At 44.4% G+C, this 15,100-nt stretch overlaps 1 protein-coding gene across 7 annotated transcripts in view; it reads left to right on the forward strand.

The window, feature by feature from the left end:
- Window positions 1-8,586, forward strand: part of ep400 (E1A binding protein p400) — a 28,035-nt gene extending 19,449 nt beyond the window's left edge. For 4 of the 7 annotated variants that reach the window (XM_029829413.1, XM_029829417.1, XM_029829415.1 and 1 more), the window contains 19 exons: window positions 11-55; window positions 169-322; window positions 466-701; window positions 825-998; window positions 1,073-1,120; window positions 1,205-1,341; window positions 1,538-1,594; window positions 1,682-1,760; window positions 1,894-2,070; window positions 2,961-3,006; window positions 3,085-3,191; window positions 3,340-3,538; window positions 4,296-4,444; window positions 4,626-4,868; window positions 5,509-5,683; window positions 5,818-5,948; window positions 6,024-6,188; window positions 6,265-6,342; window positions 6,807-7,609. In XM_029829413.1, coding sequence (XP_029685273.1) covers window positions 11-55; window positions 169-322; window positions 466-701; window positions 825-998; window positions 1,073-1,120; window positions 1,205-1,341; window positions 1,538-1,594; window positions 1,682-1,760; window positions 1,894-2,070; window positions 2,961-3,006; window positions 3,085-3,191; window positions 3,340-3,538; window positions 4,296-4,444; window positions 4,626-4,868; window positions 5,509-5,683; window positions 5,818-5,948; window positions 6,024-6,188; window positions 6,265-6,342; window positions 6,807-7,121 — 2,715 coding nt within the window. In that variant the 3' untranslated portion in view covers window positions 7,122-7,609. Of the gene's footprint in view, window positions 1-10; window positions 56-168; window positions 323-465; window positions 702-824; window positions 999-1,072; window positions 1,121-1,204; window positions 1,342-1,537; window positions 1,595-1,681; window positions 1,761-1,893; window positions 2,071-2,960; window positions 3,007-3,084; window positions 3,192-3,339; window positions 3,539-4,295; window positions 4,445-4,625; window positions 4,869-5,508; window positions 5,684-5,817; window positions 5,949-6,023; window positions 6,189-6,264; window positions 6,343-6,806; window positions 7,610-8,312 lie in introns of those variants that run through there. The other 3 variants (XM_029829418.1, XM_029829416.1, XM_029829414.1) reach the window with 3 other exon arrangements.
- Window positions 8,587-15,100: the final 6,514 nt, after the last annotated feature.

The following is a 15,100-nucleotide window of genomic DNA, read 5'->3' on the forward strand; positions in this document are numbered from 1 at the left end:
ACTTATACAGGAGTATGTCTTTGAAGGAGAGGATGGTCACACAGAGATCATGCCTGTAAGTCACTTGACCTGATGCTCTCTCATGTGCAACCTTTTCCTTGCTAGCTTTGTATTCCCGGTTCTTATCATCTTCTTTATTGCATTCTGGCTTGTATTTTTGCAACACAGGTATGGACTCCTCCCACTCCCCCACAGGACGACAACGACATTTACATTGACTCCGTGATGATGCTGATGTACGACACCACACCCATTCCAGAGTCCAAACTGCCTCCTGTCTACATCCGCAAAGAGCACAAGCGACTGAAAATGGATCCTTCGGGTAAAACGAGATTTTTCTCTAATATAAATGAATCGCAATAACATCTTAAAGGATATTTCAATGCAATCCTATCATATATGTAGATTTTATGAAGAAGAAAAGCCAGATAGATCATTTTTTTAATATTGTATTTTTGTTCGCAGCAGCAGCCAGAAAGAAGAAGAAGGGCCATGGAGAGTCGGTTATTCCTCCACGCTCCCTCTTCGAAAAAGCCAGCATGTTGAAAGTTCGTAGAGAAGGAAAAGATCAGAAGAAGAACTTCTCCCTGAAGCAGCAGGCGCCCTTTGCTAAACCCTTGCCCTCACTGGTTAAACCTGCCATGGAGGCTAGCCAGGACAACCCAGAGTGGCTCATTAGTGAGGACTGGGCTCTACTTCAGGTACTGACTCTCATCTGTTAATAAGTGGTTGCAGTTAAAAATAATCGCTTAGACCTTTAATTGACGCACTGAAACAACTTTATGTAAGTTGTGTGTCTCAGCATTGTGCTGTACATTTTACAGGCTGTGAAGCAGCTGCTGGAGTTACCTCTGAATCTGGCTATTGTGTCTCCTGCACATACTCCTAACTGGGATCTAGTGAGCGATGTTGTCAACTCCTGCAGCCGTATTTACCGCTCGCCCAAACAGTGTCGCAACCGCTATGAAAATGTGATCATTCCCAGAGAAGAGGGAAAGGTAACAATGACACAGTCGATCTTATTTCTTATAAATGTGCTGAATTTTGTTTAATACTGTCTCTTTTTGTTCAGTTGGTGTATGAAGCCAATCCCAAGAAAAAAACTAAGAGCATTTACAAGGTAATAAACCCTCTCGATTTTAACGTAATAAACACACTCGTGAGTTCCTGGTCTCACTTTCTACTGTGATCTGTCCATATTTAGTCTAAGAACAGTCGCCCTCTGAGGACCTGTCAGATCTACACACAAGATGACAATGCCATGACAATTCAGCTCTACAACAACCGATTTGAGCTCATGAAGATCATTGCCAGCAAGAGGAGTCCACCAAACAAGCCACTGTATGTGCTAAAACGTTAACAGGAAATTCATGTTGTTAATGAGCCAATCATTTGATAAAAATGTTTTTGTTTTGTGGATTTTCCATTTGTGATTGACACAATATCTGTTAAGCTGCATGAATCTAATTTAAGGTTGTAATGTTGTTGTTGAATGATGACTGGGAACAAACAAACGTCTTTTTAAATTCATTCACAGGCTCGGCATGAATCCTTTCCAAAAGAATCCCAAACATGCTTCAGTTTTAGCAGAAAGGTGCAGTAGTTGTTATCCATGTCAGCAAAAAAGGTGAAATCTGGAAATGACACAACGGTCTCATTGCTTCTCATTTTAATATTTCAGTGGGATCAACTATGACAAGCCCCTGCCCCCCATTCAGGTGGCTTCTCAGCGGGCTGAAAGGATCGCCAAGGAGAAAAAGGTGAATGTCATTGTAATGAAATACTTCCGTAAGCTTTGGCAAACAGGAATGTTATGTTAAATGGAACCTCCCGATGCTACTTTCTAATCGACCTCTTTTGTAATGAGAATTTCGTGCATTGTTTTATTTCCAGGCTCTTGCAGAGCAGCAGAAAGCACAGCAGTTGGCCCAGCAGCAGCAGGGTGGTGCGCCACAGGTTCAGGCTGCCCCCGGCCAGGCGCAGGCTCCAGCTGCTGGCCAGGCTCAGGCTCAGGTCCCTCAGGCAGCAGCTGGGGCTGGATCTGCCACTGTGTCCAACACAGCAGTTCTGGTGAGACAGTGTTTACACATCTTTACCCACAGTTCAAGCACATGGGAACTTTTTTCTGAGTCCGAGTGACTCATGGACTTTGCAGAATGGACTTTGGACTGTTTGGTGTTGTGGTGCCGTTCCAGAGTTGTTGGTGGTGGCACAACATACAGACACACTTGGGTTTCACCGTGGTAATAAGAAATTCCTGTTCTACAAGGAAGTAGATATAGGTGTTTGACATCTTCTTCGACCCCCCTCCCACCGTGCTTGGTGGCTGTGTTTTGCCATCAAGTACCATCGTCATACTGCTGCGTTTGATTGTACTCCAGTCAGAATCTCAAATTCCGTCCGATTTGAAGGATTTTCCGAGTACAATTGAAGGCTGCACGTGCGAGCGTCTTTCTCTTAAGTGCTTGCAAAAAGTCAAACTTTAATCTTATATGTATTTGTCCATTTGTTTTTCCATTATTTTCGGGATCTGCAGCGAATGCTTCATAGATCAACCTGTCACTTACACTTACTGTTGGTGCACCAGGACCACTTCACCGGGGTGGCTCATCACTCGCAATATCACAGGATGCCCTGAAGATGGTGTAGCCTGTCAGGGTTTTGAGTTGCCCTTTGTTTCACAGCGAAGTCCCCCAAGCCAACTGCCATCCACTTTCCACATCGCTTGTTTTGTCTGTTGTTCCAGGTAGAAGTAGCTCAGGGGAAGCGTCCGGACCAATAGAGTTTAAAATCAGTCTCCTATTTTGCCCTTTCGACTGTATAAAGGTCGTGCTGCTATATATGATGTTTGGTCTTATTGCTCTTTTAACACGGCATAAAAACAAGACAAAACAGTAGAATAAGCACTGCAACACACATAGGGAGCACCATTTTATATTGAGTTGTTTCATCTTTTACAGGCTGGTGCTATAAAAAATGCCACCGTGGGTACAACCATCCAGGCTGGTAAGTTTGCACACATGGCTGGCAGGACTGGTCTGTTTCTGTCCCCGTTGTTAATTTGTTTCTCTTTGTGTCTTTCAGCCACCGTCGGGGGGAATGTGATCGTGAACACAGTAGCTGGAGTTCCTCCAAGTCCTTTCCAGGCTAACAAACGCCTGGCATCTCCAGTCATACCAGGCACCCTGTCTGTGAGTCATGGCCATTTATCATCCCTGATCTGACTCAGTGGCTCTTTTACTCATTAACTGGGTGAAATGTAATGTTCTGGCAGACGCTGCAGCTTATGGACGGAGTGATCGCCATGAATTCTGCTCACGGTTTTACTATTTTGTCTAGCCTGCAAGTGCAACCGGAGCCCAGGTCGTTCATGCACAGCAAAGGGCCGTGACGGCTGCTGCCCCCGCCGAAGTGGTTGCCATAGCAGCAGGGCAAGGGGTACGAGCGGTTACACCAGTAACAGCATCCGCAGTGGTTTCTACCACTCTGAGCCCAGTTCAGTCACAGACGCGGCCAATGGTCACTCAGGTCACACCAGGTAACTTTGTCATTAAAAGTGCTAAATTTTAAATTCTGAATATTTTTAGCTGCTCCTAAAGTTGCCCCCGTTGTAAATACCGGGGCAGAAGTTCAGTGCCAATTGTGTCCACAACACAGGAATGTTCACTGTCGGAATGGAAAAAATGAATTTTGACTTAAAGGTTTTGGCAATTTCTACTTTTTGATGACTAAAATCTAGTTATATGATGCTTAATAACATTTTAGATACTACAACTGGTATAGTCACCTTTTACTAGTGCTTTGCCGTATAGAATGAGATAATATGGTGTGGTATGAAAACCAGAAGCCTTTATTATGACACCACACGATGGTCCCAAATAAAATTATTTATTCATAATAGAGTAAGAATTTTCCTTACAAACTACTGCCAACAAATAGTTCTGCATGAAAACAACAGCTCCAGCACATAACTAGTAAGAGATAAAATGTATCTTTAAAGCCAAATATAAATAGCAATACAACCCAGCAACACATAATGGACATGAATAGCAAAACTATGATCTTTGAGAATGGAAAATGAATTATTAAGGAGGTAAAACATTTTGAAGAATGGACGCTAAGATCCAACTTTAAATAAACAGAATGCGGCCTCAATCTAGTAGAGCAACAGGACCAGGAGCCTGGTTGACATCGAGCACGAGGCGGACATCACCCTGGGCGTTCAACGTTTCTAAAAACTATGGTGTGGCCTTTTTTCACACGAGATTTCATTGAATTTCCTGTCCTCCATCCAGCGGCAGGTATGCAGATTCCGCAAGGGAAACCTCTGACACCTGCCCACCTGCAGATGCTCCGGCAGCAGCAGCTGCAGCAGCATCAACAGCAGCAGCAGCAGCAACAACAGGCCACCTCTCCACAAATCAAAGCTGTAGGAAAACCACAGGTACAAGAGCTCCTCCCCATTTTGGTTAACCTCAGTTGATGCAGGTTAATTATTTACTGCTTTCAAAAGTAGAAGCTCCTCGGAGATGAAAATGATCTCGCGGCTCTTTACGTTAGCGCTAGATCATTCTTTATGACAATACCAACTGAATGTGTTTCTTTTGTATTGTGTATATTTACAGGAGCTCCTAAAGATGCACAAACATAAGCTGCAGCTTCAGCAGCAACAGCAGCAGCAACAGGTTGCTGCAGCAGTTGCAGCAGCAGCTGTCCAGAATCAGCAGGTTGCAGGGACTCAGCCCGCCACACAGGTGCAGTCTGCACCGGCTACACAAGCTAACCCCCAGCTAACGGCCGTGGCAGCACCCAGATCCGGAGCTGTTCTGACTGGCACCACTGTCACCAACCTGCAGGTGGCCAGACTGGTAAATCCCCTGTTCTGTACAGTTTAAACTGTAGAATCTCTGTAGAAAAACTGAGTTCTGTGTGGTGTGACCAGGCACCGCTGCACAGGCGGTATTGGGCAGATGAGCAACGTTTCCTGGAAGCTTCTCTCTGCCATGTAGCCCAGATTAGTGCAGCTCTGCAGTGAGTGAATGAGTGAGTGTCCAGCCACAGTTGCCATTTCGTTCCCGGTCACGTCTCTTACCAAGACCTTTTCCTTGGTTGCTGATGTGTGTGTGGGAACCTGAGGCACAGTCGAAACATTTGTGTCACCGCCTCTAAATCTGTGGCTTGAGTTTGACTCTGCTCGTGTCAGCTGTGAGACCTTTTCTAAAGAGCTTGGCCTCTTTCTAAACCACGTCCAGCTTGATGAATTCACAACTCGAGGTGTAGAAACATCTCAAATGTGATCAAGAAAGTGTGTTTTTACTGCTGATGCGCTGCATGCATCATTTTGATGTTTAGCAAAGAGCAAAAATAGAGAAAAGGGTCTAAATAAAAAATTGGAACACATCAGAATATGTAACGCTAGATTAACGTTTGTATCAGTTTCTATGTAAAGTTCTTGGAGAAGTAGTGTCTTAAGTAATCTAAGTACTATTTTTGTGTTTCCTGTAACAGACCCGGGTGCCCACTCAGGGCCAGATTCAGGCCCAGGCAGGGCAAACGGCCCAAGTGACCCTCACCAAGCCTCCAGTGGTCTCAGTCCCAGCTGTGGTCTCCTCTGCTGGAGTTACCACCCTGCCCGTCACTGTTGCAGGCATCAGCGTGGCCATTGGTCAGGCCCAGAAAACAGGTGTGGTACAGGGACGCATACGTAAACTCCATCCATCATCTGTGTGATGATAAAAGTGGCTGTATTCAAAAGATAATTGTTGTTTGCTCTTTTTCAAAGTCCTTGGCTACAGCTGCTGTTTTTCCATCTTTCAGGTGGGCCGGTCCTGACTTCGTCCTTCCCCCAGATGCAGGTCCAGCAGCTACTTCAGATTAAGAAACAGCAGCAGGCGGCCCAACAGAAAGCAGGACAGCCACAGCAGGGACAGGCAACAGTTCAGCAAAAGGTGAGGCAGACCTTTAGACTCTGGTTCCTGTTTTAAAAACAAGTGCATCAATATTAACAGAAGTGTCTTTTTCAGATCGGAACCCAACAGGTGACAGTGCAGGCAGCTCAGCCGGCACAGCAGCAGCAGAAGGTGACCTATGCAGCCACCACTCAACTCCAACCAGGGATCAAGACCCAGTTTTTCACCACCGCATCCATCGCTCAGTCCCAGAAACCCACTGGTGCCCAACAAATCCAGGTCTGTGCCCAGAGATGATATTTGTACACAAGTCAGTGGTGAGTGATGAGCTTTTTATGTTTTTCTCCATTACCAGGTGGCAAAGATCCCCCAAATAGTTCAGCAGCAGCCGACCGTGGCCAACATCCAGCAGATCGTGTCTTCGCCGCAACAGGTAGGACGGAACGCTGTGGTAGCCTCTGCTGCAGAGGAGAAAAGTGCAAAACTTTTCATTCTCTTCAGCACCGAAGTTTGTTGTCCAGACTTTTGTAAGATGGGTCCAATAGAACAAGTCCTACATCACATTACTCTTTAAGGCTCTTCATGCTGCCTACTGTTGAGCAGCTTTATGGTGATGCTGTGATCTGTTGAGTGCTCTATTTTGTTCTTGTCCCAAGTATTCTAATCTTCTGAGCTACAAAAGTCCAAGTGTTCATTAGCTGGAAGCATTAATCATGTAAATTAAATAACAAAATAGATCAACTTTTTAATTGATAGTCTGATTTATTGTGATGCACCTGTATATAAGGAGGGAAAATGACACCTTGTGTTGGGCTCTGACCATAGTGGCGATACTGCGGTTGATTCTGTTCATCAGTGGACTTTAGCTAATGAAACTTGCGCTGCGTCTCTCTGAAGATCCAGGCTCAGACTGTGACTCTGACTCAGGCGACCACGGCGGCTCCCGCTCAGGTACAGATGATTCCCACCGGGACGGCGACCGCGCAGGTGGTCCAGCAGAAGATCCTCCAGCAGCAGGTGGTGACAGCAGCCACGTCACCTCAGATCCAGACTCCTCCTCCCCACAGCCCCGCCCAGCAGAACGCCCCATCGTCTGCCACCGAGTCCCCGGTTCAGCAGCCCACCCAGCCGCAGCAGACCACCAAGGGTCAACCTCGCCAGAGTAGCATCAAGGCAAAAACCGCCGTCAAGCCCAGCGGGGGGAGCAGCTGAGTTCTCCGTGGAGACAGTGTTCTGATGGACGTCCCTCGTCAGAGCTGATGATGCGACTGTGGTCCCACCCTTTAGTCGATGGAGTTAGTTCACTTTTGTATTGTTGAATGTGTAAAATGTTTCTGAAATGACCACATTGTTAGTTTCCCTGCAGATACAGCTCAGGCAGGACAGACACGCCTTCAATGTGATGGTTCTAGATGCTCGTGTAGGTTAATGTGCTGTCCATTCAAATAAATGTATCCATAATTAGTCTATTATGTCTTTTGTCTATAACTTCTGAATGGAGAATAATGCACGTTCCTTTAGTCTTTTTTTTATTATTACAGAAACACACTGTAAACATGTACTTTAGTATTTTGTTTCTCATAATTGTCTTTTTATTGATGTTAAAAAATGTAAATATCAAAAGCATTTGTACTTGTAAAGTAGTTGTGTTTTCATTTTTTCAGCCTAATTGTAATAAAGTGTTTGTTTTTATACACCGATGCATCTTTTCCTCTTTTTCTCACGACATTTACATTAGCTGCACGGCAGATGTGTCTAATGACGAAATTAAACGTTAAATTAATTATGTGGTTATCAGGATGATCATCAACACCAATATTAGACTTTTTTCAAAAAATAAATCCACACTTCTGCTTCAGTGAGCATAGCAGAGTTTTAGTTATTTATATGTCTAATGGTTTGTAAGATTATAAATGTCGGATCTGTTTCTGAAACTGGTCATACGGGTTAATTTAATCATTACGATCATCACTTCTCCCAATAAAACCAGCAGCAGGAGTCGGGTCCATGTTTGTCCACAGGGGGCGCTGTGGGATCGGTTTTACAACCAGCATGAGGCTCCACCTAAAGTTCTGGCCTGACACTGTCGAGCTAATGTGAAGAGGCAGACGACAGAGGTCAAACCTATCTGCAGTTTAAAGATCCCATTTATACATATCTATAATAGTATGCATGTGTTTTGCATGTTTAAATTATTTAATCATGCTACATTTTGTCAATATGAGACTCTTGCTCTCAATCACTTGCATAACGGCTATGTCATCCAAGTCTGTCCTTCATATACTATAAACATGCAGGCATATAATTAACCTGTAAAAATCCTGTATATGTTCATACGTTATTTTCGACCGTTTTACTTTGACCTTTTCTTGTTTTTCCATCTTCCATCTGTCGTCTTTATAGGCAGATCGACTGAGTGTGTAACATGAAGCTGGAGGAGGAGCAGCTGTCATCGTGGCATACGAGGAGTACATGAGCCACGTTCGCTTTAATTCATCCCATCACGAGTCCTCACACGTTTGTAAATGTGGCTGTGTGATAGATGTTATTGTGTGACTCTCCCTCCATCATCCATCCATCCATCTGGCATTCATGTGTTCAGCTGATTGAAACACACTCGTCCCTGTTAGAACACAACATGTAAATAAATACCTTTACGTCTTTACCGCAACTATCAAAGCATATTTAACGAGCTGTACTTTAGTATTTTAGCTACCGGTCACTGGCCAACATTGTGTTTTTACTACCCCATATTTATTTTAAGACCTTAATTTTCTGCACATCACATCCTATAATCGGAGAAACAGATGGATTTTCCTTCTACTGAGGGATTTGAAGCTAAGACAGCTGTATTGACCAGGATTGGGACACAAACTGGAATTCTGAAATTCCAGCTTCCAAAATCTTTTAAATTCAATTCTGTTTTCTGACTTGAATGTCAGATTTCAGTGTTTTATGGATTTTTCCCTGATTTTGGAAATTTAAAAACTGCACACACACACACACACACACACACACACATTGTCCTATCTTTCTTTTTCAATCTTTTTGTATATTCAGCCTTTACATGTTCTTCATATGACGACGCCAGCGACACCAACACATGGGGGGTGGGGTGGGGGGTGGGCAGGAAGGAGCAAGGGTGGGGGCAGGGTGAAGACGGGGGAGGATTCTGGGTAACAGACAGAATGTAAAGGTCGGTACTATCCTTCCCTCCACGGGTTCCACATCAGGTACCGCTCACGCAGCCCCCAAGGTCGCCCGCTAATGACAGAGATGATCACTGCTATTGGAAAAGGAACTGGCCATCCATACTGAAAGGTTGCCATGGCAACCCACCGCGACCCCTTTAGTGCAACTCACAGGGCTGTTGGAACAATGGTTGATGTGGTACAGACCGCAGTGCAGCGGTCCCGTTTCTGTTTCGTTAAATGAAAATAAGAGAGGCGTTTTTGTTCATTGGTGAAGTAATCACGACCTATCAGAAACCACAAACCCCCACCATCATCCCTGGAAACACCAGATTTCCATTCAGGTCCAATATACTCCTCTGTTATATAACAGGAGAGGTTGTGGTCTTTAATTCAGTGATGGTGTAAATTGTTCAAATATTTGAAAAATGACCAAATCAAACTATGGTCATAACAAGATTCTGATCAATGACAGCAAAAAACAATAAGTTTGAGGCTGCACATCAGATTAGGCTCTATTATCTCAGTTTATTGGTTTATCTTTTATTTTACCAGGTTGTTCCTTTAGATTAGATCTTTTGTAAGGGAGAACTGGCCAAGAGGCTGAACTTGTGCACAATAATAAAGCAATTCACACCCTAACCAATAAAAACAATGAATCCTTCAGAACAGCAGGTACAAATTTCTGTTGGTTCATGTTTTATGAGAAAATTTAGCCAAGTAAGGTTAAGTTCCATTTTATTTCAATTGAGACACACACAAAGACATACTTACACAGCCTTACTGAAATGTGAGCTGATATGGAGAATGTTCTCTTGTACTGATGAAATAACCCGAAATAGCTGTGCTGGTCCTCCTGAGGTGCGAACAGAACAGGCCCACAGCTCCGTGATGTCACTGAGCAGCAGCATGATGTCAGCTGGAACTGCTCTGCCTGGTCTTGGGGTCTGGGCTGACTTGGCACGGGAGCTGTCACGCTCCACTTCCCGCTGTGTGCTGATGGGAAGTGTCATGTTGCAGTTGGGGAACATACCTTCACTCAGTCCTGCAGACCCTGCTGCCTCCCCAGGCTGACTTTCTGTCAGCCCACCTCCCTCTGGTGAGCTTCATCTTCCAAACAAGCATCTCGTCTGGGTAGGCGGCAGGCAGGCAGGTGCATGTGTGTGTTTGTACCTGTGTATGCATGCATCATACATGTGTGTGTATGTGGGGGGTTGTTATCCTACACAGATTGCTGCATGCACACTTACTTTTATATCATCTGGGCTGCAGTCGTGTTCAAACTAAACTGGTTATTGCAAACTGGGGGGCGTCCCCAGGGACCCCGGTGCTATAAGAGAGGGCCCGTAGTCCCACTGTCATCATTGTTTCACTGTCAAGCCTGCCCTCCTTCTGCAAGACACTTTTGAAACAAAAAAAAGCCACAAAGAGTTGAAAATTAAAGCACATGTTTGTTTGTTTGTTTGTTTTTTTAAAGTGCACTCTTTCAACTGTAAAAGCAGTTGGTTGCCTAATTATTTAGTACGTTCAGAACAGGTATAGGCAACCCAAAATGTTGAAAGAGCCACATTAGACCAAAAAAATAAAAAACAAATCTGTCTGGAGCTGCAGAAAATGAAAAGTCTTATTATGAAGGCAACACATGCTGTAAATGTCTGTATTAGCTATATGAGCCTACTTTCAAAATGACAAGTAGGCTACAAATACATAATGAGCATTCATAATTAAATGTTTATTTTCCCTGCAGCTCATCCTCGAGAGAATGAGGCATCACGTGACCACTAAGTTTAACTTCCATTATAATGAGATTTTGATACTAAATATTTATTACACATTCTCAGCATTGGAAAACTTTAAGAATGTTTGTCATGTTTTTCCTCCTTCAGAAATTATACTGAAACAAAAATATAGTCACACCATCTTTTTCCATTTCCATACTTTGAAAACGCTCCAGGGAGCCACTAGGAGGGCGCTAAAGAGCGCATGCGGGCCCTGGTATAGAAGATAAAATAAGATTTTGGATTGATTACATATATACATCCAACAACAGCAATAATAGTAATTATAATGATAATGATAACAATAATGCCACGGCTAATAATGATTGTAACAAACAGTGTTGCATCATGTTGAGCTGTGTGTGTATATACTGATTAGGGGAGTTATGTTTAATGTTGTTGTCATGTGGGTGAGGGATGGGCTGAAAATAATTTTATTGGGGGGATTTAAAAAAACAAAAAACCCTTGGTAAACATAAACCTGGGTTAATGTTTATACCAGCCAACCATTGGTTTCACGGGAATGGGAGGGACAGAATATAGGACTGGTATTTAATGGGGGATGGATACATGTCCCACCCACCCTCTTCCATCTCTGCAGTCAGGCACCTCCCCCTAAACAAACCCACACACATGTTGAAAGATGAATGTCCAACAAATGGAGGCAGGAGGTGAGTGAGGCTCCTGTATGAGAGTAGTATTGTGCAGCCAGGGGCCTCCAGCCACCCACACCCCTCTCTGAAGCCACTAATCAAGGGGCCCATGGGTGGGGGGATGGTGTCTGTGGAGGAGGAGGAGGAGGCAGTCGCTGTCTCACTAGGATGTTATTTATTGGCCTGCTTTGAATCTCCTGCTGCCTCCTGCACTCCCAGCTCTGCACACACACCCCCACCGCCCTTTAGTCTCTAATTAAAGGTGTATCTAAAGGTCTGGTGCAGAGAAAGTGAGAAGGTGCTTTGGCGTCACCAGAGTTTGACATGTTAAGGATTTAGATGATTGCATGACAGTTGCATCTGCACAATATCTGCCCATATAAAGGCACCCTTCATGTTAATGGGTTCTTTTTTTCATTTACATTGATAATGAGCTCTGAAGGAGGAGTCGGAACACGTTCTGAACAGTCTGTGTCATCCTCATAGGGCCGTGAATGTCTAGTAAATTCCCTGTGCTTATATTATAATATATTATAATATATAATATTCACTGCAACTGAAGTGAGAATAGGTGTCTCTCCTTTTTTTTAAAAAGAACACACGCTAGAAGATACACAGATGTGTAGATGAACATATACATTCAGAGCATCATCATTTCATATGATTCCTGCCATTCTTTTTCTTGTCACTGGAGGTTTAACAGTAAAATCAGAGCTCTGCAGCAAACCAACCTGTGGACTTCCAGCCGGACAAAAATCGGCTGAATGTCATATTCACGCGCCTTTATGATTCAATTTTGACACTTAGGGCTGTTCGACGGACAAAAATTGTATTTTTAGATTAGAATGGATGAACTGCTAAACAACTATATAAATGTCCCATTCAAAAGGAGGATGTGAATTTGTTATTGAATAGTTATGGCTGATTCCCTGGTGACGACATCACCTTCATATTTCATCTGTGCTGAAATGGCCCAGACAGAAGAATGTCATCTGTTAGCAGGTTCATAAAATTAAATCATGTATATTTACAACTGAGCACAATTCCAGATGTAAAGCAAATGAGGATTCTGTGTTAGTGTTGGAAGAAGACGGACATTTTTCAGTTGATACATTCCCATGTTAAGTTGAGCTCACAGTGGGAGTTAGAAGACCTTGCGAAGAGAGGAGCAGTGTGAGGAGCTTTGCGTTCCATCTAAACAGGTTTCACCATAATGTGATTGATTGTTCCACCCAGAAGAGGAAGTAGAAGACTTTGATGAAAGCTACTAAGATTCACTGTCACATCACATTCAACACTTGGATTATCGGAGTCTGCTCCCATTTCTCCTTAAATCTCAGTCCCACAACACCACCCCTACCATAATTACTTAAATAACAAAAGATACAACCAGTTACAGTCCAGCTTGAGTGTTGCCATGAGTGTTTAATGTCACAGAAACTGCAAATATTCTTTTAAACTAAGACACCATGACAGTCCTCTAACCTCTCCCTGTAGGATAGATTCTGGCCAAGCCAAATCATGAGAAACAACTATTACTTTTTTCTCCTTTTTGAAGGTTTGCAGCTGCACTCCCTCCAGCAGGTGGCGCTCTATGGAATCTTTTAGCACTACAAACAGTGCACATTTCCAACATGTAAAACACACGGCCTACGGGATCCCCTCCAGCCTGCAGCAGATGTTATTACTGTGCCTGTGCTTCTCCTCTTCTCGCATCCACGAATTGTAGCTTGCTCCTCCAAGGCACTGTTGCAGCTGGAGCTTAGTCGGTGGTCATAACTGTTTCAAGCTAGCTGTGGTCTACTTTGAGCTCCACCAGCAGTTGCCATGTTTTAGCTACTCTCGAGATGCTTTGTCTCATCTTGATTTACTTATCTGGGGCCAGGTCACGGAGGTGAGATGCCCAGACTTCCCTCACCCCCAGATATTTCCTCCAGCTCTTCCGGGAGGATTCGGAGGTGATACCAGGCCAGACAAAATACATAATCTCATGTCCTGTGTCTTCCTCGGGACCTCCTCCTGGTGGGACAAGTCTGGAAAACCTTCCTAGTGAGGTGTCAAGGGGACATCTGCGAACAGGTGCCTGAGCCACCTCAACTGACTCCTCTCTGAGGAGCAACACTGCTCCAAGCTCCCTCCGAGTGAACGTTTCACCCTTGTCTCTAAGGGAGCGCTCAGCCACCCTGCCAATAAAAGCAATTTTGGCTGCATGTATACGTTACTACCCAAAATTCATGACCATAGGTGAGGATGGAAGCGTAGATTGACCGTTAAAATCGAGAGCTTTGCTTTTCGACCCACCTCTCTAACAGAGGAGGCTGCCCCAATCAACCTTTCAATCTCACGCTGTAATTCCACTGGATCCAGAACGACTCCACTTCGTGTTGTGCCATCCGTCATCACCCACCAGCTCCATCCAAATCATGCAAAATAGCAGCTAACAGTGACGAAAAAGAAGACCAAAACCCTTGTCTCCATCCAGAGGAGTAAAAGGAATTCGACTCCTGCTGAATAAAACTTTTGATCCGGTCTCTTCCAGTCGATCATGAAGTTTTTCTGTGATAAATCTGCCGTGAACACAGACTATTTGAAAATACATGCAATGTTTTATTTTTTTGTCCAAGCATGACTTCCTGTCCTGCGTGATTTGCTCCATGTGGAATTCTTGCATTATGCTCCAGCATTTGGCATTTTGGCATTTTTGTTTCGGACACCTGAGATGTGACACAGCGACTAGACTGATAATGCTGCCATGCCGGAGTTGAGCTGCAACTGATCGGAGTCCAGTGGATTTTTGCCATCACGCTCCATTTTTTCCCTCACTATATAAAACCCTGAGATACTTGAACTCCTCCTCTTGAGGCAGGAACTTCCCAACAACCCATAGAGGGTAAGCCACGCTTTTCCAGTTGAGAATCAGCTGCTTCACACTCAGCTGCAAACCGCTCAGGTACATGCTGAAGATCCTGGCTTGATGAAGCTGACAGGACAACATCTGGATAAAGCAGCGATGAGATGCCATGGTTCCCAAGCTGGACTCCCCTGGCCCCAGGCTACACCTAAAAAATTCTGTCTCTAAAAGTTATGAACAGAACAGAAGCCAGCCCTGCCAGAGTCCAACATGCACTGGAAACATGTCTGAGTTACTGCTGGCAATGAGAACCAAGCTCTTACTCCGGTCAAACAAAGACCGACCAGCCCTTAGCCGAGGGCCCAGGACCCATATTTGTGGCGCACCCCACCACAAGAGGGACCAGGGTGAATGTTCCATGTCCACAAAACACATGTTGACTGGTTGGAAAAACTCCCATGAACCCTTAAGTACCCTGTGTAGAGTGTGTAGAGTTGGTCTAAAGTTCCACACCAGGGAAGAAAACCACATTTTTCCTCCTGGATCTGGGGTGCAACCTTTGGCCCAATTCTCCTCTTGGCATAGACATTCCTGGGGAGGCTGAGAGGTGCTATCTCCCTGTAAGTTTGAAGACACTCTCTGGTTCCCCTTTTTAAAAAGAGGTACCATCACCCCAGATAACCTCTGCAGAGGCACCGTCCCTGACCATCATGGAATG

The sequence above is a fragment of the Takifugu rubripes genome, chromosome 21 (genome assembly GCF_901000725.2).
Source record: "Takifugu rubripes chromosome 21, fTakRub1.2, whole genome shotgun sequence".
NCBI lineage: Eukaryota > Metazoa > Chordata > Actinopteri > Tetraodontiformes > Tetraodontidae > Takifugu > Takifugu rubripes.